This window comes from Musca autumnalis, unplaced genomic scaffold (genome assembly GCF_047663935.1).
Source record: "Musca autumnalis isolate F117 unplaced genomic scaffold, ASM4766393v1 scaffold_3, whole genome shotgun sequence".
Classification (NCBI taxonomy): Eukaryota; Metazoa; Arthropoda; class Insecta; order Diptera; family Muscidae; genus Musca; species Musca autumnalis.
The window spans coordinates 183,292,657-183,320,638 of NW_027411866.1; the positions used below are offsets into that span (position 1 = coordinate 183,292,657).

Below are 27,982 nucleotides of genomic sequence, written 5' to 3' on the forward strand. Positions count from 1 at the left end.
GGGCAAAATCGTTAAGATTCAAATCGTACTGTGAGAAGATAAATTACGTGTATAGGCTTGTAGCACTTCGTGTGTGTTGTGCATACAGAACTGTATCCGATGATGCTGCGTTTGTTATTGCAGCAATGACGCCGATTGATCTGTTGGCAAAGCAAGCGGAACGCACGTTTGAGCTTCGTCGCTCAACGACAAATGCTAGTGACGTGGAGGCAGTCACAAGTCAAACCATGGAAGAGTGGCAGAGCAGATGGACGCAAAAACTAATACCCAACGTTGACACTTGGTGTAACAGACAACACGGCGATTTAAATTTCTATCTAACCCAATTTCTAAGTGGGCACGGATGTTTTAGGTCGTATCTATTCCGCTTTGGACTCGACAACTCGCCCTTCTGCCCGAACTGCGCAGAAGATGTAGAGGATCCCAGCCATATCTTATTTGTGTGTCCTAGGTTTAATGAGGAAAGGATGAACTTGGAGTGGCAAATTGGAAGTACAATAAGTGTAGAAAACATAATCCAGTTATTGTTGGAGTCCCCACAAAACTGGAATTATGTATGTGATTGCATTAAATCCATAATTTTGGAATTGAAGCGTCAAGATGAGATTCGGAGAACGATGTAAATACTAGCTGAGGTCACTAGTACCATTCCCACCCTACGAAGAAATGCTTTCTTACGGCGGTACCGTAGGGATTGTTGGAACAGCTATATGGGGTTATTTTACGGTGTTAAAGTCTCGCACACCTGGCATGCCGGGTTGCCAAAGTCTTTCGATGATTTTTTCCCACGAAAAAAACATACATACATGCATACATACATTCTCAAAAAAACATCTCCGAAGCGACACGGGAGGCTTCTCTTATATCAATGAATCCACCAAATCTTACTTACTTAGTTGGCTCTCAACTGAACATTTGTCCTATTAGCCGAACTAAGAAAAGATTTTCATTAATCGATCTTTGTTGCTTTACGTTTCCATATCGTGTTTTTCGATTTCGTCGTTCACATAATTGTTCCACAATTCGGTTTTTAATTATACGCCTTTTTAGCGAGTTTAGCATCGCTCTTATTAACGCATCGTTGTATCTGGATACGTTTAAATATACTGATGTACATATGTAGCAAATACAGCACGTGGTACATACAACATCCATATTCACCGTCAACAGATCTTTCGAAAAATTCTCTGAACCACACCAAGTACTGAGTTACTGCTTGCGCTGCGTTTAAACGTACCTTTGCTGCAACAAGGAGGTGGTCCGAGTCTACGTTTGCTCCTGGGAACGAAAGTACATCTAACGCGCTCTATGAATATCGTCTATCTGTGACAACGTGATCAATTTCATTTCATTTCATTTTTTTTTTTTTTTTTTTTTTTTTGATCTAGTGACAGGTGCTTAAATCTGCTAAATCTACTAAGTACTATGTGTTTTGCTTCTACGAAGTCTATCAGCCTCCTTTCATTGTTAGAGATGTCCCTACTGTGACTGAATTTTCCGACTGTTGGAGTAAAAGGTGGGGAATTTCCAAGTTTGAAATTAAAATCATCGAGAATAATTTCAATGTCATAGGCAGAACAACAGTCATATGTTTCCTCTAATCGCTCGTAAAATATATCTTTGGCCCTCGGCTCTAACCTCGGTAAGTCTTCTAGGACGAGCTGATTGGATCAAAATATTATCACATGTTCTAGGATACTTTTTTTGTTCTACGAGAAAAATTTGACATGAAGGAACTATGTTATTTGCTAAGGAATCGTTACCGTCTGTATAAATAACCAAAACTTTTACATGCTGCAAAAATGTTTCATTATTGTATTAACAAACTTGTTTCAATTAGGGTTTTATTAAAAAATCCTTGACGACAAGCAGATCCAGTTATATAAATGATTTAATCTGATTCATTTTCCAATTAAAAATATTTACCTCTAATTGTTGGGGCAAAGACATTTCTCTAATTACATCAATAGATTTGGCCGAAGTTCGCATGGTACATAAACATACTTTGTGCTAAAAATAGGTATTTTCCTCTTCCAGCTAATTAAATAACAAGGAAAAAATCAAATGTCCTTTCAGAGGATTACATTAAATTATACTTGTTGACTGGAAACTATAATAAACAAAAAGAGGGTGGATTTATTTAAATGCTTTACCAGGTGAGTGACATCTTAAGCCGACTAAATTGAAAATATATTAATTAAAATTTTTTTACCGGAAATGGTTGCTAGTCAGTATATTGGAAATTTGGTATACACAATAAAATCTAGAAGATCCCTATGGCCAAAAATACATTTGGCCAAAGATTTTAAAAGGGAAGAAGGTATAACGGAACAACGGTAAAACAGTTTATAAGTCATATAAAACTAATAGGTCTTCTCATAGGATACTCATATAAATTCCCATAGAAGACCAAAAGGTACTCACATAGAAGGCCAACAGATCTTCTTATACATTTGTTTGCCGAATAGTTGGCAAGATATCGCGCTTCGGAAATGTCGAATTCTATAAGAACTATATGCAAAGAAATACTCATAACTTTTCTTAATATTGGTCGAAATAGACAAAATGCTTTCTAGTAAAAAATAGGAAACAAGTAAGAGAGGACTACAGTCGGAAGGGGCCGACCATATACCACTTCTAGGGTTGTGCCAATTGAAGTATATTGAACGACCTATTTCACTGTCACCGGTCATTTGTATGAACAAACTACGTATACTTAATGTCACACGTTAGTTTGTATGACGTTACTCATACTTTTTTGAAATAGTTGTCCAACTCTAACCACCTCTTCTGGGCACTGTATTCCAAGGAAATTATTTTATATGATTGCGACACATCGTTTATTATTGACTGGCAAAGTGCCTCCTACTTCGTATGCGTAAAGGATATAAAAACAAGTAAACAATGGTGAATATGGAAATGGCCAACACAGAAAATTTTGTTGTACTAATACCAATGTTATTCAATATTTATTTTTTATTAAGTACTGTTCGTACCACTTTAGTTCGATTTTCAAAAAAAAAAAAATCAGTCGTATCTCACCCTTACACATCAAGATCGAGCCACTTTTTTGAGGCATTTTAATTAAGGACTTTCTGTACTTAGAAGTTAAAACATTCTTGTAAACAAATAAACCCAAGATCAATTTTAGTACCATTCAATACTTCTCGTATCCTTATAGTAGTATTTTCAATACAATTTCAGCCATTAGCTACCCTCATACCAAATTTGTACGCATTAAAAAAAACTCCTTATATTATCGTTCATGAAATTTCGTACACTTGGGTATGCCTCAAAAAAATTACCTTCTTATATCAAACATATACACCAACCCCGATTCTCATTTCCAGCTCTTTCAGTTCCCCCAGACCCAATTATAGTACTTTACATATAAAACAAGTGAAAAAGCCAATGTGAAGTGAAACTTTCACCTACGGACAGTTGGAATGTATTTAAGGTCTCTTCAGAATTTTGTGGCCCTTTTTGGACATTTGAACTTGCCTACAAAAATGTGGTGTAGGAATTAACTGCACTAACGTTGAACTTTTGGGGGATGTACCCTTAGGGAGGACCGATGTGGGCCATTTTAGAAGTTAAACTACATTTTGACAAAATATTGGGAGATCCAAAGTTTGGACCAAATTGGTTGCCCCATTGAGGTGATATCGTCCTAGGATTTTAGTGACATTTTTTAAATATTGGGAAGGAGTACCGGAAGTTGTGGACCGGTATTGCCCATGAGACTAAGTTTGGATATAATATGACGAAGATCAAATGTTGGACCAAATCGGTTGAACAGTTCAAGAGTTATCGTTCCCTCAGATCGCCACATATGGTGACATAGGGATTTTTTACACCTTTCGGGCTGTTTTCCTAAGAAATATGGACTTGCCCCTGAAAAACTTTTACCGTCGTAATGAAGGTAGCGAATGCAAATAGCTTCAACAAAAATCAAGGTGATTTGAGAACAGGTCTTAAAGTGAACTTATGCGAAATTTTGTGTGGCAGATACCAGAAGGAGTAGACAAATATAGTCCATATTCGAACCTGATCTATATCTGGTAGATATATTAGGATGTGTAGAGTATGGACCAAATCGGTTACTCCCTTCAAGAGTTATCGTGGGCCAAATTTTTCAAACATTTTTGAAGTTTTGTGGGCGAGGTACCTGAAGAAGTTAATTGATATGGCTTATCTTCGAATTTAAACTATGTTTGGACAAAATATAACGAAGGCCAAATTTTGGACCGAATCGGCAGACCCGTTCGAGAGTTATCTTGCGATCCAACCACCTCATACGGTGTCATAGGCGTTTTTTGCAACTTTCAGGCTATTTTCTCAGGAAGTATGGACTTGCCCCAGATAAAATTTGTACCGTCGTATAGGGGGCGGTGAATACAAGATGTTACAACAAAAACCGAAGCGATTCGAGAGCTGGTCCTAAACTGAAGTTTTCCGAAATTTTGTGTTGGAGGTACCCGAAGGAGTGGACCGATTGAGTCCATATCGAAACCTCATATAAGTCTGGTAGAAGTTTCACGATGTGCAAAGTATGGACCACATCGGTTACTCTCTTCAAGAGTTATCGTGCGCACAAATTTTCCGAACATTTTCGAACTTTTGTGGGGGAGTTACCGGAAGGAGTGGACCGATATAACCCATCTTCGAACTTAATCTAAGTTTGGACAAAATATTACGAAAGCCAAATTTTGGACCCAATCGTACGCACCAGCCAGACAGACAGACGGACGGACATTGCTAAATCGGCTCTAAATTGTCTGAAACACATTTCGTCCCAACATACTTGGGGTCTAAAACCATTATTTCGATGAGGCACATTTTGCCCGTATGAAAGTGTATAAGCCCTTTCTAGCCTAAAGGCTGAGGGTATAAAAATTAGTGCGAAGCTACTCCTAAAATTTTAAAAATTTCTGCTAACCGATTTACACTATAACAAAGTACTATTTAGTACTTTGTATGCATTTCCAAAGTCATCTCCATATTTTAACCCCACACACCAACAGTGACTTTAAGAACAAGTTTTTGAATTCCAGCTCTGTTCCTATATACGATAAAACATTTAGACATCTTTAGTACTTTTCGTAAATTTATGGTACGTATTTCTTAAAATACGCCAAAATACCAACGTTACACACCAATACTCAGCCTAACTTCGGCTCAGTCTAACGTTAGTTCAAACCTAAATTGTACGAAATTTAGTACTTTCCGTACCCATAAGTTCGAATTTCCACAACATTCTCATTGCTACACTCGAACAGTTATCTTATTTCCAAATTTCAGCACTCCAACTCAATTCGTTTACCCAAATCCATATTGTACCAAACTAGTGCCATCTGGTAACTTTCATACCCATAAGTACGAATTTCCATAACTTTTAATCCTTTACTCCAAAAGTAATCTGAAGTCCAACTTTGCAGATTCCAGCTCTAATTGTTCACCCAAATCCAAATTGTACCAAATTTAGTACCAATTAAAACTTTTCGTACTCATAAATACGAATTTATCTCAGTCCTACAGTTCAACAGTAATCTTAATTCCAAATTTCGAGATTCTAGCTGTATCCTTTCGCTGAAATCCAAATTTAGTACTTTTCGTACCCATAAGTACAAATTTCAAAAACCTCCTCAATCCTGCATTAAAACAGTAATCATAATTAAAAATTTTAGGATTGCAGATCTATGCATCCGTTTACCCAAATTTAAATTGTACCACATTTTGTACTTTTCGGGACATTGCTAAATCGACACCAAATTGTCTCAAACGGAATTCGTCCAAACATACGTTGGGTCTAAAACCATTATTTCGATGAAAGGCATTTTGCCGGTATTTAGCATAAATGCTGAGGGTATAGCTTGCAAGAACCAACAACAAATCAAAGAGCATTTACAATTGTTATTTCAAATAAGTAAACAATACGTCTGCGGTAACTTAGAGTTATACCCAGCAAAATTTATTGGAAGTTGTTTCTTGTGAAGTAGTGATTGAATAGCTTTTTTTGAAGCAGTCCACGCAGAGTCATGAAAAATGCAGTATGTTCTTCACATTTTGACAATGTCCGATTTGAATCCATTTCATAAATTTTTCACATTTTAGAAATTTCAAAATTTTGCAAAAAAAAACTTAAAAAGACAAAGAACATAATTTGTTTCTTGTTAATTCTAATAACAGCATATGTTTGCGTCCATAAAAAGTAATTTGTATACAAAACAAGTAAGAACAGACTATAGTCGGACGGGGCCGACCATGTGATACCCTATACCACTATCCCTGTGCACTAGCTTTCCGGGCTAGCTTTTGATAAATGATAACTTTTATTTAAATGTATACACAAAAGTTTTGATCAATTTAACCCGCTAAATATTATCCGATCATACCGTTGACTTGCACGCTACTTCTTCATCTCAAACCAAAACTACGTTTAAAATTTCGCGCCGATCGGACTATTATTGCGACCTACAGAGCGGCTACAAAATCGAGCAAAAATTTTGTTTTTGGTCCATTTCATCCCTTTAACATTTCACGATCATCGCCAAAAACTAATCAGTTCTATTCTGGTCCAAACCCGACCTCCATACTAAATTTCGTGACAATCGGTCCATAATTGCGGCCTCTAGCTTGATTACAATTTTTAATGGACGGACAGACGGACGGACGGACGGACGGACACACATCGCTAAATCGCTTTATCTCGTCGAGATATGAAGTTTGGTATACCACATGAGGGGTCTACGACGAATATTTCGCGGCGTTACATGAATTTTTGGGAAAACAAACTTATTATACCCTTTTCCACATTGTGGTATAGGGTATGAAAATAATAAAAGTGATTTCGAACTACACCTTTGTTTGTAGCCAAAGAAGTAGTTGAATCATATGTTGTTGTGATTTATTCACTACAAAGAACTATTGCAAAATGTGTGCTTAAGAAGTAAATTAGACAGTATCCTCGCTGCACCATGCCCTTGTAAAAATCATGACTTCTTTCACGTAAAAAGATGTAGTCCGAAATCACTTGCACTCATGATTTAACTACTTCTTTGGCTACAAACATTTTGCTGGGTAATAACTATTTACAAATATACAATAAAAGGCATTATTATACCCTACTCCAGAATGTGGGAAGGGTAGACCCCCAATGTTATATACCATTTGTCCAGGCCGCAATTTTGGACCGATCATCATGAAATTTGGTATGGAGGTCGGTTTCACATAAGAATAGATCGCTATTGTTATTGGCGATGATCGTGAATTATTTAGGGGTGAAATGGACCAAAAACAACATTTTTATCCGAATTTATATCTGCTCTGTAGGTCGCAATCAAAGTCCGATCAGCGCGAAATTGTGAGCTTATGACAAAAAAGAAGCTTGCAATTTTAAATGATGATCAGATAGTTTTTAGCGCGTGAATTGGACCGAAACTTTTGTGTGATAATTGGAAAAAATTTAATAAATATCTAATATATTTATTCCTGGTAGACACATTCCGCCCACGTGAGTTATTTTTGAAAGAAGTTTAATACTGACAAATTTTTACACGAGGTAAGAATTTTGGTCAAGAAAGTTTTTGTCATACGAAAACTATTTCTAAAAATACTTTTAATATTTGTTTATACCCTCAACATTTAGGCTAACGAGATTATCGAAATAATGATTTTAGGCCCCAAGTATGTTTGGAAGAAATACATTTCAGAAAATTTGTAGTCGATTTAAAAAATTCCGTCTGTCTGGCTGGCTGGCTGGCTGGGCGAACGATAACTCTCGAAATATCAACCTCTTTGGTTCAAATACCCCTTTCGTTAATTACCCCCACAAAAGTTCAAAATTTTTCGGTAGGATTATTCGCACGATAGTTCCAGAAGATACTAACCGAATTGTTCCAAACTAGGGATGTGGAAATGTTACTTCCATTCATATATCAGGTTCGAATATGGACTATATCGGCCCACTCCCTTGGGAAAAGTATAGTTTAACAGCTCTTCTCGAACCGTTTTGAATTTGTTTGAAACATGTTCGCCTTTCGGTCCCTGTTAGGGCGAACGATAACTCTCGATATATCAACCTCTTTGGTTCAAATACCCCTTTCGTTAATTACCCCCACAAAAGTTCAAAATTTTTCGGTAGAATTATTCGCACGATAGTTCCAGAAGATACTAACCGAATTGTTCCAAACTAGGGATGTGGAAATGTTACTTCCATTCATATATCAGGTTCGAATATGGACTATATCGGCCCACTCCCTTGGGAAAAGTATAGTTTAACAGCTCTTCTCGAACCGTTTTGAATTTGTTTGAAACATGTTCGCCTTTCGGTCCCTGTTAGGACGGTGCAATTTTTTTGGGCAGGTCAATACTTCCTGTGACGACACCAACTAAACTGACAAGTGCCTAAGATAACCCTCGAAGGGAGAAACCGGTTTGGTCTTAATTTTGTATGGCAACGGCAAGATAATTGTCGCAGGGAGTTTCTGTTTGGTGCAGACTTTGCACATCGAATTATTTCATCCAGTCATGTATCAGGTTGAAATATGGACTATATCGGTCCAAATTTTGGAAAGAGTGCCGATTTAGGACCCTTCTCGGATTCTTTCAATATTTTTTGTGTTTGTGGCCCTTGCTACGATGGTACTATGTTTTTGGGGGTCAAAGTCAATTCTTCTTGGGAAATTGGCCCAAAATTAAAAAAAAAAAAAACTAGTAAGAAAGTATCAGTCAGCAGTGCTGATAAAAAACCAACCCGTATATAAAAACCCGTATATCATGAGTTTGCTTTAAAATCTGTAGGTACCGCAATGTGAGGCTATACCAAATCATTGACATATGCAAAACATTTTTAGTAACCAAACTTCTTCATAAAGGACTCGAAATATTAAATTACGTTAATCTAAGTTTGGCAGATATTTGTGAAAAAGTTTTAGATTTATATTGCACAATAGCCATTTTAGTACGTGCAGGCATGGTTTTGGAGCTTTTGCGCCATTATCTCAGGAAGTATTGACTTACTCAGGAAGAAATTGTTAACTAGAACAACCTACTGAAAAAAGAATCAAAACTATGCTCTTAAACTTCACTTTTTCCGAATTCGTGTGGGAGGTACCCGAAGGAGTGGACCGATATAGTCCATATTTCAACCTGATACATGACTGGATGAAATAATACGATGTGCAAAGTGGACCAATATAGTTCATATTCGAACTCGATCTATATCTAGAAGGAATAATATGATGTGCAAAGTTTTGCGCAAATCAATTGCTCCCTACAAGAGTTATCGTTCCCAGCATTTTACAGAAAAATTTTGAACTTTTGTGGGGGAGGTACTTAACTTAAACTAATTTTGGACAAAATATTACGATACCCAAAATTTGGTTCGAATCGGTTGATCCTTTCGAGGCTACACCGACTCCAAATTGTCTGAAACGAATTTCGTCCAAACATACTTGGGGTCTAAAACTGTTATTTGGATGAGGCACATTTTTGGTCGTATTAAATTGTATATACCCTTTCTAGGCTAAATGCTGAGGGTATAAAAAACATAGAAACGTTATAAGTACTTAGTTTACTTATTTTCTTTGTGTCCGAGGCTGAGGCTATATCTCTGTCGGCACAGCTGACTGACTGACCGACTATAACCCTCCCCTACTTGTATTTACATGGGGATGTCATAGGAAGGAAGTACTTCCTCAAATATGTGTTTTAAGTACAGTTTTGTCTCGATAATCCGGACACCACATGTTTCGGCGGTGTCCGGATTATCGAAATCTCAGGATTACCGATAATAACCTGATATATAGGGTAAACGAATTCATATCAAGCAAGTATCATGGCTTACCACCATTTAAAGACTGGGATCAGCTTCCCTGGCTACCAAATTTTCTTCTCGTATACCTCCAGCGTAATTTTGGTGACATTTGCTGAGTATATTCGTCATCTAAAACTTATCTTCAACTGGTGTATATTTATTGACAACTTTTTAAGGATATAAAATTAGTAGCCCATCTACATATGTTGATGACACCTGTCCATGGGACATGAGCCTCTTATGACTCGCGATAGAACTTCAGAATTTAAATGCACTTATCTCATTATGGTGAATATTTAGTTATTTTTATGAACATCACCCGATGACTTCATCTCGTCGACGAAACCAATTGATATTGTTTTATCTATGTAAATGCTATAGCTTAAGAATAAGACAAAATGGAATTTAAATCTACTGGTTGCATATAATAATAATAATTGTTCCACAAACATCCCATAATGAGTGCACCCCGATTCATTTTAGCTCAATGATATGGGACCTACAGTTTATTGCCGAGTCCGAACGGCGTGTCTAAGACACCACTTTTGTAGAGAAGTTTTACATGGCTGAAATACTCCGGAAATGTCGCAAACATTACTGAGGGGTATTTTGCCACCGTTGAAAAGTGTTTTGATGTTGCCTGGCCGGGGAATCGAACCCACGACCTTATGTGTGCAAGGCGGGTGTGCATACCATTGCACCACGGTGGCACCCCTATTGGTTGCATAATTACGATAATACAATACAACAATCCTTAAGTGCAGTACACATCGTCAGTTTTAACTGTCGATTTTTCGCAATTATCGATTCTGTCCAACTGTCCAGCAACTACAAAATATGTTATGCTCTGCCTAGTGAAAAAAGTAAAAAATATTTTTTTGAAACCCCCTACCAAAGTTTTCTTAAAATATTTGTAATTGATCGTAGTTTAAAACAAACAAGTAAAAAAGGATCAGTCGGCTTTGCCGACAGAGATATACCCTCAGCCTGTGTGAATTGAAACATTTTTTTTCCAAAAACGTATATATTTAAGGGGTTTTGAAAATTTTAGGAGTATGAACCGACAAATATCGCGTATACTATTTTAGCTAATATTATCCAACTTTGGTGGGGGAGGTACCGGAAGGAGTAGACCTACAAGCACCACCTTCGAATTTCATCTAATATTCGAATAAATATTACGATATGCAAAGTGTGGATCAACTCAGTAATTGGTTCGGGAGTTGTCGTGCTCTCCAGCCACTACTTGGTGCTATAGAGTGTTTTACACTTTTAGGGTTGTTTTCTCAAGAAGTCGTAACTGAGGCAGTGAATGAAAGTTACTTCAACAAAAATCAAATTGATTCCAGAGCAGTTCTTAAAGTGAACTTATCCAAAATTTTGTGTGGGAGGTACCCGAAGGAGTGGACAAATGTAGTCCATATTCGAACCTGATATATAAGCATGGACCAAATCGATCTCTACCATCAAGAGTTATCATGCGCAGAATTTTTCCGAACATTTTTGAACTCTTGGGGGTGAGGTACCTGAAGAAGTAGACTGATATGGCTTATCTTCGAACTTAAACTAAGTTTGGACAAAAGGCCAAAAGGTGAAATTTTGGACCGAATCGGCAGATCCGTTCAAGAGTTATCTTGCGCTCCAACCACTACACACGGTGTCATAGGAGTTTTTCGTAACTTTCAGGCTATTTTCTCAGCAAGTATGGACTTGCCCCTGATGAAACTTGTACAGTCGTATAAAGGACAGTGAATAGAAGTTACAACAACAAAAATCAAAGCGATTCGTGAACAGGTCCTAAACTGAACTTTTCCGAAATTTTGTGTGGGAGGTACCCGAAGGAGTGGATAGATTGAGTTCATATTGGAACCTCATCTAAGTCTGATAGAAATTTCACGACGTGCTAAGTATGGACAAAATCGGTTAATTCCTTCAAGAGTTATCGTGTGCACAAACTTTCTGAACATTTCCGAACTTTGTGGGGGAGGTACCGGAAGGAGTGGAGCGATGTAGCTCATCTTCGAACTTAAACTAAGTTTGGGCAAAATATTACGAAAGCCAAAATTTGAACCGAATCGGTTCTTCCGTTCGAGAGTTATCGTGCGCTCCAGCCAGCAGAACAGACAGACGGACGGACATGGCTAGATCGACTCCAAATTGTCTGAAACACATTTCGTCCAAACATACTTGGGGTCTAAAACCATTATTTCGATGAGGCACATTTTCATCGTATCAAAGTGTATATACCCTCCTTAGCCTAAAGGCTGAGGGTATAAAAATGTAAAGAAAATCGAAGAGTACAACCTGATAAGAAAATGCAAAAAAAAATATTTGCAACAATGTTAAAGATATGAGTATTTATTTGCATATAGTTTTTATATATATGTAGTTCTATTTTTACGAAGATCAATATCTCCGCAAATATTGGCCAAAAACAGTCTGAAAATATGCAGATATATTTTTGCTGAGGAAATCATTAATACAGCAATAAATATAGAAAACAAAAATTAATTTTCTTCAAGATATTCGATTTCATCAAAATTCCCCATATACATTTTCTTCAAAAAAAAACCTATTAAACCATATTAAATACATTTTAAACCCTTTCTTCCTACTCCCATTTCCATTACTCTAAAATACACCTTAATTTAAAATTGTATATGTGTTTTTATTAAAGCAAAATATCATTAATTTTTCAAATCCTTTATAAACACATTTGCCCGTTTGTTTCTTTGCAGATTGTTTAATTATGTGAAAAAGCTCTGCATTAATGCCACAAAAATATCATCATTTTGTTCTCGACATTTTTTCCCTGCACAAGGAAAGCGTTGAGAATAGTTAGAAGCTGGGACAGGTGATTTATAAAATGTTAACTAAGCAACGGTGCCACGTTGCTGCCAGCAAACAGAGTGTATTGCAAGCAATTTTTACACTAACAAACTCAACTAGACTTTTAGCTACGATTTACAATCTCAGTAGCACTAGCAGCAGCTGCAACAGCACCAACACCACCACCAGTAACAGTTCCACCATCAGCACGAAAGGCAATAACTATTTTTGTTCCTTTACTACCCATCATCACGAATGTCACTGCCGGCAAAATATTTCCCAAGTTTTTAGTACTGCTAACGACAGCAGTAAGAGAAGTGGCAACTGCAATAACAACAACAATCACTGCCAACACCGATATACTGCAACAGAAATCAAATGCAACGAGCATAAAACCATGACAAAAAATTCTACACCATGACGGCTATGACTATGAAAAGCAAATAAAGTAGTGACAAAGAAATAAAAATTAAAGAAAGAAAAAAAGACTCGTGAAGAAAACAAATACTAAAGTGTAAGCCAGCAGAAACTTGACAGAGCGAAAGACAGAAAGAGTAACTAAACTAAAGAAGCAACAAAAAAGCAAACAACATTTAAAAGTGGTTAATTAAAAGTTAAGACTTTGCCACTTCTTCTTATTCGTTTTTCAACAAAAAACATTTATTAAGAACTGAACAAGAGCATAAAAAGAATACAAACTACAACTACAATAAAAAATAAACTACGAAACAAGACAAACATCTACAACACATGAACATGCAATTGCTTTCTTTAGTTCGTATTTTCCGTTAGAGATTTAACTGTTTCCGCTTGATAACTACATTCGATGCACATGTAAAGTTTTGCGTTCTTAACACCTTTACATTGCTTTAATTAATTTTTCATGAGTTCATATTGTGTTGCAGTCCGTCTTTTTCTTCTTCCTCCCAACCAACACACACACGGACTTATGTGAATTTGTAAATAAAAGAACAAAATATTATTATTAAGAAAAAAGGTTAGACCTTGAACTATGTTAACACAACTATATACAACTGAAGAGGATCCGGCCTTGTGTTCGATAATCTGGGGTGGCAATTTTACGGTAACGGTTGTACACGAGAATGACAGTCAAGCTATTACCGCTGCCTCAACGTCGCACAATGTTATATCTTCAGGCGCCTCAGAGTCTGCCGTCGGCAACAATGTTGCTGTCGCTGCTGCAGAAAGTTTTATAAATGGTGCAGGAGCTGTTGGCAACAGTATTGTCACAAATAATGCTGGTTCCATAAGTATCGGTGATAATTTACGTGATGATCTTTATGTAACAAATGAGGTAAGTTTTAAAGAAGAGTTTTATATAGATTTTTCTTTAAATATGAGACAATAATGAAACTGAAAGATGGGGAAATATGTAAGTGCACATTGAAAGCTCAAGAAGAGAAGGAGTTATGTTGCCTTATCATATATTTTGAGATCTAAAGTGGATATTTCAAATATAACATTACCAAACTAAACAAAATAAAAGACTTTCTAACCTATAGCCGTTAGACTTAAGAGGTTATATGGTAAAAACCAAATTTCTTTTGCAATTCCATTTAAAACAAGTAAGAACGGCGTTAAGTTCGGCCCGACCGAGTTGTAGTGAAGTAAAACTGAACAATTAATTTCCTTTCATTTATTATGAAGATGAAATAATGAAATAACGGACAGACGGACATGGTTATATCGACTTAGAATTTTACCTTGGTCAAGAATATATATACTTTGTAGGGTCTCCGATGAATATTTTGATGTGTTACAAACGGAATGATAAATTTAATTTAATCCATAATACGGAGGGTATAAAAATTTAAAATTTTTTTGGGGGCACATCTACTATTTTTGGTATAGAGGTTAAGAAAACTATTTTGGTTTCAAATCCGTTCACAAAATTGGCCTATGCGCTCAAAAGTTATAGTGGTTTTTATTCTCATTAAGACAATTTAAATATATTTTCTTTAATATATTTAAATTGTCTTATTTATTATACCCTCAGCATTTATTCTAACGAGGGTATATTCACTTTCATACGGGCAAAATGTGCCTCATCGAAATAATGGTTTTAGACCCCAAGTATACTTGACCGACATGTGTTTCAGACAATTTGGAGTCGAATGAGCAATGTCCGTCTGTCTGTCTGTCTGGCTGGCTGAGCACACGATAACTCTCGAACGGATTAAATGATTCGGTCCAAAATTTGGCTTTCGTAATATTTTGTCCAAACTTAGTTTAAGTTCGAAGATGGGTTATATCGGTCCACTCCTTCCGGTACCTCCCACACAAAAGTTCGAAAATGTTCGGACAATTTTTACGTACGATAATTCTTGAAGGGAGTAACCCATTTGGTCCATACTTTGCAAATCATGAAATGTCTAGCAGACTTAGATGTGGTTCCAATATGGACTCAATCGGTCCACTACTTCTGGTAACTCCCACACAAAATTTCGGATAAGTTCAGTTTAGGACCTGCTCATCAGGGGCAAGTCCATACTTCCGTAGAAAATAGCCTGAAAGTTGCAAAAAAAACCCCTATGACACCGTGTGAGGTGGTTGGAGCGTAAGATAACTCTCGAACGGATCTGCCGGTTGGGTCCAAAATTTTGCCTTAGTAATATTTTGTCCAAAAATAGTTTAAGTTCGAAGATAAGTCATATCGGTCCACTCCTTCAAGTACCTCCCCCACAAAAGTTCAAAAATGTTCGGAAATATTGTTCGTACGGTAACTCTTCAAGGGAGTGGCCGAATTGGTCCATACTTTACACATCCTAATGTATCTACCAGATATAGATCAGGTTCAAATATGGACTATATTTGTCCACTCCATGCGGTACCTTCCACACAAAATTTGGGATAAGTTCACTTTAAGACCTAATATCGAATCACTTTGTTTTTTGTTGAAGCAACTTGCATTCGCTGCCTCAATTACGATGGTAAAAGTTTTTTTCAGGGGCAAGTCCATACTTCTTGAGCAAACAGCCCGAAGGGTGTAAAAACACCCAGGCACCATATGTAGTGGATGGAGATCCACTTCCATAATGGTCAATGTCGATCCATTCATTTTAGTATCTCCTCCGCAAAACTTTTGATCTTTAATCCTAATCAACATTTTTGTCGGTTCAAACGCCTAAAATTTTTAAAACCCCCTAAATACATACGTTTTTTGGGAAATATTTGTTTCAATATACACAGACTGAGGGTATATCTCTGTCGGCCAAGCCGACTGATACTTTTTTACTTGTTCTACATAGATGTCAACACAGCTTCCAAGTAAATTTATTTTAATGGTCGACATTATGGGATCCCTCCTAAAACACTTCATTTTAAAGAATTTCAGTAATACTATATTGAATATGTTAACAGTTCGCGAATTCTGAAAGGTTGAAATTCAGATTCATAGATTGTAAAACAGTTTTGATTTTTACCATATACACTTTAGACCAACTCTGTTTCATATAATTGGTAGTCGATTGAGCAATGTCCGTCCTACAGTCTGTCTGGCTGGAGTGCACGATAAATCTCGAATGGATCCGCCGATTCGGTACAAAATTTCGTAATATTTCGTAATTTTTTTCGTAATATTTTGTCCAAACTTAGTTTAAGTTCGAAGATGTGCACTATCTTCCCGTATCTTCCAGTACCTCCCTCCAAAAGTTAAAAATATTTCTCTAAAATGAAAAGCATAAATACTGTTGAACGGAGCAACCGATTTGGTCCAAACTATGGATCTTCAATTGTAGTTTAACTTCGAAAATGGTCCATATGGGACTTCTACGTAGGGTACCTCCCCCAAAAAATTTCAATATTTTTGTTTCAGTGCATTTTAGGATCTATGCGAAGATCCTGTGGGAAAATTATACCGTTGCTCTTTGCATACAGCGATATTATGTTTTTGGTAGGCAAGTACACGCTTCCTGATATAGTGGTCCAAAACCTCTAAATTATATGGAAACCAATTGAAATTAATGGAGATCGCGCTATCTATTGAAAACAAGACTCCCAAAATTAGATACACTTCCTAAATGGACTATGCTGATGCATTCCTTTAGGTACCTCCTTTTGAGTTTTAATCCAATTATATATTTATACCCTCAGCCTTTAGGCTAAAGAGGGTATTTACACTTTGATACGACCAAAAATGTGCCTCATAGAAATAATGGTTTTAGACCCCAAGTATGTTTGTACGATATCCGTTTCAGACAATTTTGAGTAGATCTAGCAATGTCCGTCCGTCTGTCTGTCTGTCTGTCGGTCTGTCTGGCTGCCTGGTGAGCACGATAACTCTCGAACGGATCAATCGATTCGGTTCAAATTTTGGGTATCGAAATATTTTGTCCATATTCGATCTAAGTTGTACCTCCCCCACAAATGTTCAAAATTGTCGCAAAACTTGTGCGCACGATAACTCTTGCAGGGAATAACCGATTTGGTCCATACTTTGCACATCGTGTAATTTCTACCAAACTTAGATGAGGTTCCAATATGGACTCAATCGGTCCACTCCTTCGGGTACCTCCACACAAAATTTCGGAAAAGTTCAGTTTAGGACCTGGTCTCGAATCGCTTTGATTTTTGTTTACGCAGGTTGTATTCGCTGTCCTCTATACGACGCTATAAGTTTCATTAGGGGCAAGTCCATACTTCCTGAGAAAATAGCCTGAAAGTTACAAAAAACCCTATGACACCGTGTGTAGTGGTTGGAGCGCAAGATAACTCTCGAACGGATCTGCCGATTCGGTCCAAAATTTGGCTTTCGTAATATTTTGTCCAAACTTAGTTCAAGTTCAAAGATGGATTATATCGGTCCACTCCTTCCGGTACCTCCCCCACAAAAGTTCGAAAATGTTCGGAAAATTTGTGCGTACGATAACTCTTGAAGGGAGTAACCGATTTGGTCCACACATTATGAAATTTCTACCAGACTTAGATGAGGTTCCAATATGGACTCAAACGGTAAACTCCTTCGAGTACCACCCACACAAAATTTCGGAAAAGTTCAGTTTAGGACCTGCTCTCGAATCGTTCAAAAATATTCGGAAAATTTGTGCGCACGATAACTCTTGATGGGAGTGACCGATTTGGTCCATACTTTACACATTCTCATAATGTCTACCAGATATAGATCAGGTTCGAATATGGACTATATTTGTCCACTCCATCCCGTACCTTCCACAAAAGATTTTTGATAAGTTCACTTTAAGTCCTGCTATTGAATCACTTGAGTTTTTTTGAAGCAACTTACATTCGCTGCGTCAATCACGATGGTAAAAGTTGTTTCTAGGGCAAGTCCATACTTCTTGAGCAAACAGCCCGTAGGGTGTAAAAACTCCCTATGGCACCCCCCTGGTCTATGTCGGTCCATTCCTTTAAGTACCTTTTCCTCAAAATTTTTGAACTTTAATCCTAATCAACATGTTTGTCGGTTCATACGACCAAAATTTTGAAACCCCCTAAATACATAAGTTTTTTTGTGAAAAAATTGTTTCAATTTGCACAGGCTGAGGGTATATCTCTGTCGGCTCAGCTGACTGATACTTTCTTACTTGTTTTGTCTTCAAGTTTATACGTTCAAACAGGGCCATACAATCTGAAAACCCCCTAAATACATTGTAGTATGTCACCAACACATTATGTTGCCATACATTTAGATGTTCGATATTTTGTTTTGTTATGCTGATCAAGCGCCACAACGAGTTCATTGCTTTGTTTTTCTTTTTGTTTCGCAGCGCCACAGCGAGTTCATTACTCACTCATATGTAGGCCAATGGTTTAGAGTTCCAATTGGAATTCAAGACTGTTGTAATGAGTCAGTTGGCCAATGGGATTGAAGAATATCCCAATAGTAGATTCATTGAGTAAAGTTCTAAAATATGAATATGAGTGAAAGACTCAAATGTATGACAACATTATGTGGAATATTACATATACACATACATATGTAATTGTAACGATATTGAACTCTTTTTCCTATTGGTTGGGAGTTGTTCAATATCGAGTATTTTTGTGAATATTAGTGATTAAGAACTCAATGTAATTACATGTAATGTGAAAAGACCTTGAGGGTTTATTTTTACTTTGCTGATTGGAGCAAAGTGTCGGCTCAGATCTAGTTCTAAAAACAAGTCTGCCTTCTTTATTTTTTCCTCTGATATTTATATAAAATTCTTAAATCTAACATTGAGTTCTTAATCACTAATATTCACAAAAATACTCGATATTGAACAACTCCCAACCAATAGAAAGAGTTCAATATCGTTACAATTACATATGTATGTGTATATGTAATATTCCACATATGTTGTCATACATTTGAGTCTTTCACTCATATTCATATTTTAGAACTTTACTCAATGAATCTACTATTGGGATATTCTTCAATCCCATTGGCCAACTGACTTCATTACAACAGTCTTGAATTCCAATTGGAACTCTAAACCATTGCCCTACATATGAGTGAGTAATGAACTCGCTGTGGCGCTGCGGAACAAAAAGAAAAACAAAGCAATGAACTCGTTGTGGCGCTTGATCAGCATAACAAAACAAAATATCGAACATCTAAATGTATGGCACATAATGTGTTGGTGACATACTACAACATTATAATTGGGAAAAAGGATTTTGGTTGCGAAGCCGAAAGATGAAGCTAAAATCCTCAAAATACCCAAGATCAGGAAGTACCATTATATGGGAACTATATGAAAACATGGACCTATGTTGACAATTTTTGGTGAGGTGACTGCAGGAAACCTCAATTGTAAACTTACCGCTATTTCGGTAAAAATGTATCTGAAATTCTCGAAATTCCGCAAAACCACAAGGTACCGTTATATGTGGCCTTTACCAAACCATTAACATATATTGTTAATTATACACTCCACCATATGGAGGGTATAATTAAATTTGTCATTCCGTTTGTAACACATCGAAATATTCGTCGGAGACCCTACAAAGTATATATATTATTGATCAGCATAAAATTCTATGTCGATTTGACCATGTCCGTCCGTCCGTCTGTCTGTCTGTTGAAATCAAGATACAGCTTGCAATTTTAAAGATAGAAAGTCAAAAATTGGTACAGAAGTTTTTATTACTTGCAGGATGGTTGGTATTGAAAATGGGATATATCGGTCCACGTTTTGATATAGCCCCCATAGAATGGTACCTCCCGTTTTTTGGTATTTTTAAGGTTTTAGCTTCATTATGCTACCAAAATGGCTGAAATTTGGTACGAAGTCTTCTTTAGGGGTATAAAACTTTCCCTGAATTTTGTCGGTATCAGTCCACACCTTCATATAAACCCCATAGAACGGTACCTCCCGATTTTCATAATTCTGAAGATTGTGACGTCAATATCCAACCGAAATGGCTGAAATTCGTTATTTCGTCTTCCAAGAGTTATAAAATATTCCAGAAGAGTATTATCAGTATATGTCCACGTCTTCCTATGTCCCCATAGAAGCGTACTTCTTGATTTTCGGTATTTTTTAAGTTTTAGCCACATTCTCTTACCGAAATATAGGAAATTTGGTATTTAGTCTTCTTTGAGCCTAAAAACTTTCAGTCAGAAATTTGTCGGTATAGATCGACGCTTTGAATAGCCCCCATAGAATGGTGCCTCACATTGTTTTACCGAAATTGCTGAAATTTAGTATTAAGTCTTCTTCATACACGAAAGGAAACTAATTATTAAATTTTACTTCAATACAACTTGTGGTGGAGGGTATAACAAGTTCGGACGGGCCGAACTTAACGCCGTTCTTACTTGTTTTAATAGAGAAGTTTTGTGACTACTGGGAACATCAAAGATACAAAAGCAGGCAGTTCGGTAAAAAATTAGCTAAAATTCGCAAAATACCGTTATATATACCAGAACATGGACCTATGTTAAAAATTCTTGGTGGAGAAGTTTCGTGAGTGCGGTGAATCACAAATTTTAAGTTACAGGTAGTTCTGTAAAAAATTTATCAAAAATCCTCAAAATACCTAAAGTCGGGAGGTAGGATTACACCTAAACATGGACCTATGTTGGTAATTTTTGGTGGAGAAGTTTCGTTACTGCAGGGAACCTCAAATATCAATTCACGGATAGTTCAGTCGACAAATGTAGCTAAAGTCCTCAAAATACCGAATGTCGGGAGGTACCGTTCTATGAGGGCTACACCAAAACTGGTTTTATGTTGAAAATTTTTGGTGAAGGAGGGTTGTGACCATTAAGAACTTCAAATATTAAATTATAGCTAGTTCGGTTAAAACTTGTAGCTAAAATCCTCAAAATACAGAAAAACGGGAAGTATACTTATATGGGGTTTATACCAAAATGTGGGCCATCTTCGAACTTGACCTGCCTATGGCAAAAAAACCTGGGTACAAAAACATAGCGTTCTAGCTCAATAATTGTGGACGCTGCTACGTCACTGAAATTTGGCACAAACTCAGCTTGTACCTGTGGGTAATAATGACCAAATATGAGCAATATCGACTGATGTTTTGGTATAACCCCTATATAACGGTACCTTAAGATTTTCGGTATTTTGAGGATTTAAGCCACAATTTCGTAGCAAATTACCTGTAATTTGGTACTTAGGGTTCCTAGTGGCCACAAAATATTTTCACCAAAAATTATGGACATAGGTGCACGTTTTGATATAGCCCCCATGTAACCGTATCTCCCAATTTAACGTATTTTGAATATCATGACCACATTTTTAAACCAACTTGGCTGTAATTTTTGCATTCCGTGTTCTCACTGCGTATAAAATCTTCTTATAAAACATTTTCAACACGGATTTATGTTTCAATGTAGCCCCTTTTATGGTACCCCCCGATACAACAAAAGATGTATAAATACGGGACACATGGTGGTACACAAACACCGATGATGCTCCGATGGAATAAATAAATGGAAGACGAGATAAAAAACATGATATTCAAAATTGGAAAAGTGAAGCAACAAATAGAGACGAATTGAATGGTTTATAGGGCTAATGTTATGTAGTTAACCACAAACAGACATATGTGGGGTGACAGCATTAGCTTATTAGAGCAAAACTCCAAATATTTTGTGGATTCGCAGGACAAAATTTTTTTTTATTTGAAGGAACCCTTAAAATTAAAACCTTAACGAAAGGCAAAGGGTACCCAAAAGTTCGTGTTATGACGTACATATGTGCCCACAACATCCACAAAGGGACACGGGAGACTTGTCTTATATATCGATACATATTACCTCAGTGATATGGGACCAACTTTCTATCGCCGAGTCCGGCACGGCGTGTAGTACGACACCACTTGGAGAGAAGTTTTTCATTTCTGAAATACTCACGAAAATGTGTAATGCTTCACTGAGGATCAGGAATGGGAACGCAGACCTTCTGAGTACAAGGCGGATGTGCTTGCACCACGGTGGCTCCCAATTTGCGTCATTATATTGGTATTATAAATGTCGACCTGACATAACGCCCAACGAACAATGCTGATCATAAAGCCCATTGGGCATTGAGATCGTTTTCGATGGAATTGTTACTAAGGTAGTAAGTAGGTTATAATGCGTAGCCAGCTTCAAGCCTGCCCAAGTGTGACGGGCAACGTCGGGAAAACATAATATTATAAACCAAAAAATTGAGCCTTGTTACCATCGATATCTCACCAACAATATTGTAATATGGTATGATCCTAAATATTTTCACACCCTTAAAAGGATATTTTTACACAATAATTACTATCCGTGTGCATTTATTAACAAGTTTCAATGTTTATGTTTATAATAAAAACATGCGCCTACCCCAATCCTTCACTTGTCCTTTTAACAATCATACAAATTTATGTTATTAGCACCTACGGATTTTTCTATCAAATTCCAATCATATTTTACCGCCACTTAATTTATCTGCAAAACATGAGTAACTTATTAAACTTCCCCCATATTAACTTTTAATGTTCATCAGAAAGTATGGATTTGCAGGGTTAACAATATTTTGTCAATAACCAAAACGTACAGTAACTATTAATAGCTTAAATAGATAATTAATGTGAAGATAAGTTGCAAAATACCTTCGGACTTAAGTGCCGTCATAAATCTTAATTAAGTGTCGGAAATGTTACTTGGCAAAGGTTAAACTGTAAATGAAACGTTTATTAAGTAATCCCCAATATTATGTCACATGTAAGAAAGACTGACAAGGGATCTTTCGATTGGTATTAAATGTAAGCTTCATAACAACGAAGAAGGATTAGCTTATAGTATGTAAAGCAAATGATATGTGAATGAAGAAGTAATAGAAGAGTAGCATGTGTTTACAACGATATATAGGTGTACATAGAACCATAGATGAGTAAGAGTTAAATAATAATTAATACCCTAGACAGGCGGCAGTCTTAATTTGCATTAACAGCCTTAATTAAAATTAATTTGAAAATATCCACATTTTAATGCAAACTGAATTTATGCTGAATTTAGAAATTTCAATATGGCAATGCTGTTGAAAATCAATAAAAAGGGAATCAAGTAGTGGTCTTTCGCGAATAGCATAGTATTAGTATTAGTATTAGTATTAGTATTAGTATTAGTATTAGTATTAGTATTAGTATTAGTATTAGTATTAGTATTAGTATTAGTATTAGTATTAGTATTAGTATTAGTATTAGTATTAGTATTAGTATTAGTATTAGTATTAGTATTAGTATTAGTATTAGTATTAGTATTAGTATTAGTATTAGTATTAGTATTAGTATTAGTATTAGTATTAGTATTAGTATTAGTATTAGTATTAGTATTAGTATTAGTATTAGTATTAGTATTAGTATTAGTATTAGTATTAGTATTAGTATTAGTATTAGTATTAGTATTAGTATTAGTATTAGTATTAGTATTAGTATTAGTATTAGTATTAGTATTAGTATTAGTATTAGTATTAGTATTAGTATTAGTATTAGTATTAGTATTAGTATTAGTATTAGTATTAGTATTAGTATTAGTATTAGTATTAGTATTAGTATTAGTATTAGTATTAGTATTAGTATTAGTATTAGTATTAGTATTAGTATTAGTATTAGTATTAGTATTAGTATTAGTATTAGTATTAGTATTAGTATTAGTATTAGTATTAGTATTAGTATTAGTATTAGTATTAGTATTAGTATTAGTATTAGTATTAGTATTAGTATTAGTATTAGTATTAGTATTAGTATTAGTATTAGTATTAGTATTAGTATTAGTATTAGTATTAGTATTAGTATTAGTATTAGTATTAGTATTAGTATTAGTATTAGTATTAGTATTAGTATTAGTATTAGTATTAGTATTAGTATTAGTATTAGTATTAGTATTAGTATTAGTATTAGTATTAGTATTAGTATTAGTATTAGTATTAGTATTAGTATTAGTATTAGTATTAGTATTAGTATTAGTATTAGTATTAGTATTAGTATTAGTATTAGTATTAGTATTAGTATTAGTATTAGTATTAGTATTAGTATTAGTATTAGTATTAGTATTAGTATTAGTATTAGTATTAGTATTAGTATTAGTATTAGTATTAGTATTAGTATTAGTATTAGTATTAGTATTAGTATTAGTATTAGTATTAGTATTAGTATTAGTATTAGTATTAGTATTAGTATTAGTATTAGTATTAGTATTAGTATTAGTATTAGTATTAGTATTAGTATTAGTATTAGTAAACTAAAAATTTTGTCTTTACCTCATATAGAGCTTTTGGGCCATTATCTCAGAAAGTACGGACTTATAGGACTGAATGTGCAGATTTGTTCAAATTCTTTTTAAAATAGGGAAAAACTTAAATATCTTTAAATAATCGGGTTTTATGGCGGTTATACCAGGACCAACTCCAATATTTCTTGGAGAGTTTTTTCTGTTCACTGAGGACCTAAAATACCATTAGCCTTACTTTTAAATCGACATGCTTGCTAATATATGTTGAAAACGTAAGAATCCTTTTGAATGCAGATCAGAGATCAGCGGTCCTGAAAAGAAATCAAATTGGAAAAGAAGGGGGAAGTTAGGAAAGAGGTAGGAGAAGGAGGAATGGACAAATATAGTCCATATTCAAGCCTGATCTATATCTGGTAGATATATAAGGATGCGTGGATACAAGTTGTTACAACAAAAATCAAAACGATTGGAGAGCAGGTCCTAAACTGAACTTTTCCGAAATTTTGTGTGGGAGGTACCCGAAGACGTGGACCGATTATGTCCATATTGGGTCCTCATCTAAGTTTGGTAGAAATTTCACGATGTGCAAAGCGTGAACCAAATCGGTACCGGAAGGAGTGGACCGATATAACCCATCTTCGAACTTATACTAAATTGGTTCATCCGTTCGAGAGTTATCGTGCGCACCAGCCAGCCAGACAGACAGACGGACGGACATTGCTCAATCGACTCCAAATTGTCTGAAACACATTTCGTCCAAACATACTTGGGGTCTAAAACCATTATTTTGATGAGGCACATTTTGCCTGTATGAAATTGTATATACCCTCGTAAGCATAAATGCTGAGGTCTTGCTGAACATGAAAATCACATGCGGACAAAATGATTTTGACAATTACGCGATTTACACATATTTTATCCCAAAACTATTGTGTCATACTACGTACACGGTATTGATGTGGATTTACTTGATGGACACTGAAATCAGATGTGGACAAAAAGTATATGCACTCCACGCAAATTAGCGACGTTTTATACGTTTTTGGATACTAAGATGCAGTCGATGCTACATCTTAGCCTTGCTGTACATGAAAATCACATGTGGACAAACTTTAAAAAATGCATATAAATTAAAACAGTTAAATTGAACTATATTTCCGTTAAAGAAGCCTAATGATTTATCTCAAAAACCCGATAATTTTCCTCCTCCGATTACCTTTAAAATTTTGTAAATTTTTTGAAATTCCCCGAATAGTGAGTAACATTTTACAAATATTGTGCAATCTACTCACAGACGTCCCTTCACGATGACCTTTTAATGACAATTGTTCTCATCAATATATTTAGCGTTTTTATAATAATTTATTCTTAAAAGCAGAAGTAAAACCGCGTTAACTTTTTTCCGCAACAACCAAAAATTTGCTCGTGAGCGGATTTGTACTGGGGAATTTTTTCTTAAACTATGTACCAAAAATCTTTGTTGTAGCGCGAAAAGAAAAAATTTAAATTTTTGGGAAATGGAATATGAAAGAACTGGTAATATTACCCATATATACTAGGATATAAATTAGCATCCTTGCACCCCGGAAAGTGGAGTTTTGCCAGTAGGCCTAGAGTCTCTAGAGTGGAGTTCGTTCACGTGCCATCACTTCATTTAAGGCTCCCAAAAGCTTATAAATTATTGGAGATCATATTTTTTCATCACTAACGTTTATCCAAGAATTCCTATTAGCTTTCCTGACCTACCACTAACACTTATTGAAACAAGTGAGCCAAGGCTATAGTCGGGTCGGGCCGACTATGTGATACCCTACACCATTACCCCTGTTCATAAGCTTTTGGCTAATAGAATTCATAATATTAAAATTGGGATAGCTTAGCGCCTTTGCTCTGAATGTCTTCGTTAACACAGGTCAATTTTTTTAAAACGCATTTAAGTGCATTGACAGTACAACCCAAATAAAAAATGGAAAATTGGGATGTATGCCAACCATCAATAGGCTTCTTTCTCTGTTAGACCCCCATCAACCAGCAAAATTTCGTGAGCATCCGATCAAAATTTCGTAGTGTGATTGCACAAAAATGGAAAAAGGGATGCATTACCGACTATTGCGATATCTCTGTTGTTTGACCATCTATGACAACCTACTTCACATCGTTGTAAAGGTGATATTTTCTACTTTCCTTGCCAGGTTTTGCTTTCGATATACCTCATACAGAAGGGAGATATTAACTTTGAAATAAAACGTTGGCCTTTTTTCCAAATATTTTTTTTTTTTGTCACATTCCGACCCCTGAATAATATCCGATCATTATCAAAAATCAAAAAGGTTTTTTTCTGTGGGACCCCCAATAACACCCAAAATTTCGTGACGATCCAATTAAAATTGCGACCTGTAGCGTGATTTTCAAAAAAGTGGAAAAATGGGATGTATTACCGACTATTGCGATATCTCCGTTATTTGGATACCTACGCCAACCTGCTTTACATCATTGTAATGATGGGATTTTTTACTTTCATTGTCAGACTTTGCTTTTGGAAGGTCCGGGAATTAAAGCTGTGATATTCGTCATTATTATTAAAATCGCAAAAATGAAAAGTTGTGTTCTATTAGCGGCTTTTGCGATATCTTCGTTGTTTGACCACCTACGACAACCTATCGTTGCAAAGGTGATATTTTCTACTTTCATCAGCAGGTTTTGCTTTTGATATACCCCTTTTAGAAGCAGAGATATTCGCTTTGAATAAAACGTTGACTTTTTCTCCAAATAAGTTTTTTGCCCATCCGACCTCTGAATATTATCCGACCATCACCAAAATCAATAGGCTCTTCTCTGAGGATCCCCATTAGCCCCAAAAATGACGATCCGATCCGATTGTGATATCTCCGTTATGTGGCCACCTACGCCAACCTACTTTGCCATCACTGTAAAGATGGGATTTTCTACTTTCATAGTCAGACTTTTGTTTTTGGAAGATCCCCAACCGAAGCTGTGATATTCATCATTATTATTAAAACCGCAAAAATAAAAAGTTGGGTTCTATTAGCGGTTATTGCGATATATTCGTTGTTTGATCACCTACGAGAACATACTTTACATCATTAGAAAGGCGATATTTTCTAATTTCATGGCCAGGTTCTGCTTTTGGTATACCCCATATTGTAGCTGAGATATTCGCTTTGGAAAAAAACGTTGTCTTTTTCTCCAAATAAGTTTTTTGCCCATTACGACCCCTAAATATTATCCGCCCATCACAAAATCAATAGGCTTCTTCATCTGTGTGACCCCCATTAACCCTCAAAATTTCGTGACGATCCGATCAAAATTGAGACCTGTAGCGTGATTTCCAAAAAAGTGGAAAATGGGATGTATTACCTACTATTGCGATATCTCCGTTATTTGGTCACCTAGTTTACATCATTGTAAAGATGGGATCTTCTACTTTCACACCCAGGCTTTGCTTTGGAAAGTCCCCAACCAAAGTGTGATATTCAACATTATAATTAAAATTGCAAAAATGAAAATTTGGGTTTTATTTGCGATTGTGATATCTTCTTTGTTTGATCACCTACGAGAACATACTTTACATCATTAGAAAGGCGATATTTTCTACTTTTATTGTCAGCTTTTTGGTATACCCCGTA

At 35.8% G+C, this 27,982-nt stretch overlaps 1 protein-coding gene across 2 annotated transcripts in view; it reads left to right on the forward strand.

Moving 5' to 3' along the window:
* The window catches only part of LOC141398569 (probable G-protein coupled receptor B0563.6), a 296,701-nt gene that overhangs the window by 175,490 nt on the left and 93,229 nt on the right, over positions 1–27,982 (forward strand). For both annotated transcript variants that reach the window (XM_073975951.1, XM_073975952.1), the window contains exon 4: positions 12,556–13,961. In XM_073975951.1, the coding sequence (XP_073832052.1) occupies positions 13,659–13,961 (303 nt within the window). In that variant the 5' untranslated portion in view covers positions 12,556–13,658. The remainder of the gene's footprint in view (positions 1–12,555; positions 13,962–27,982) is intronic.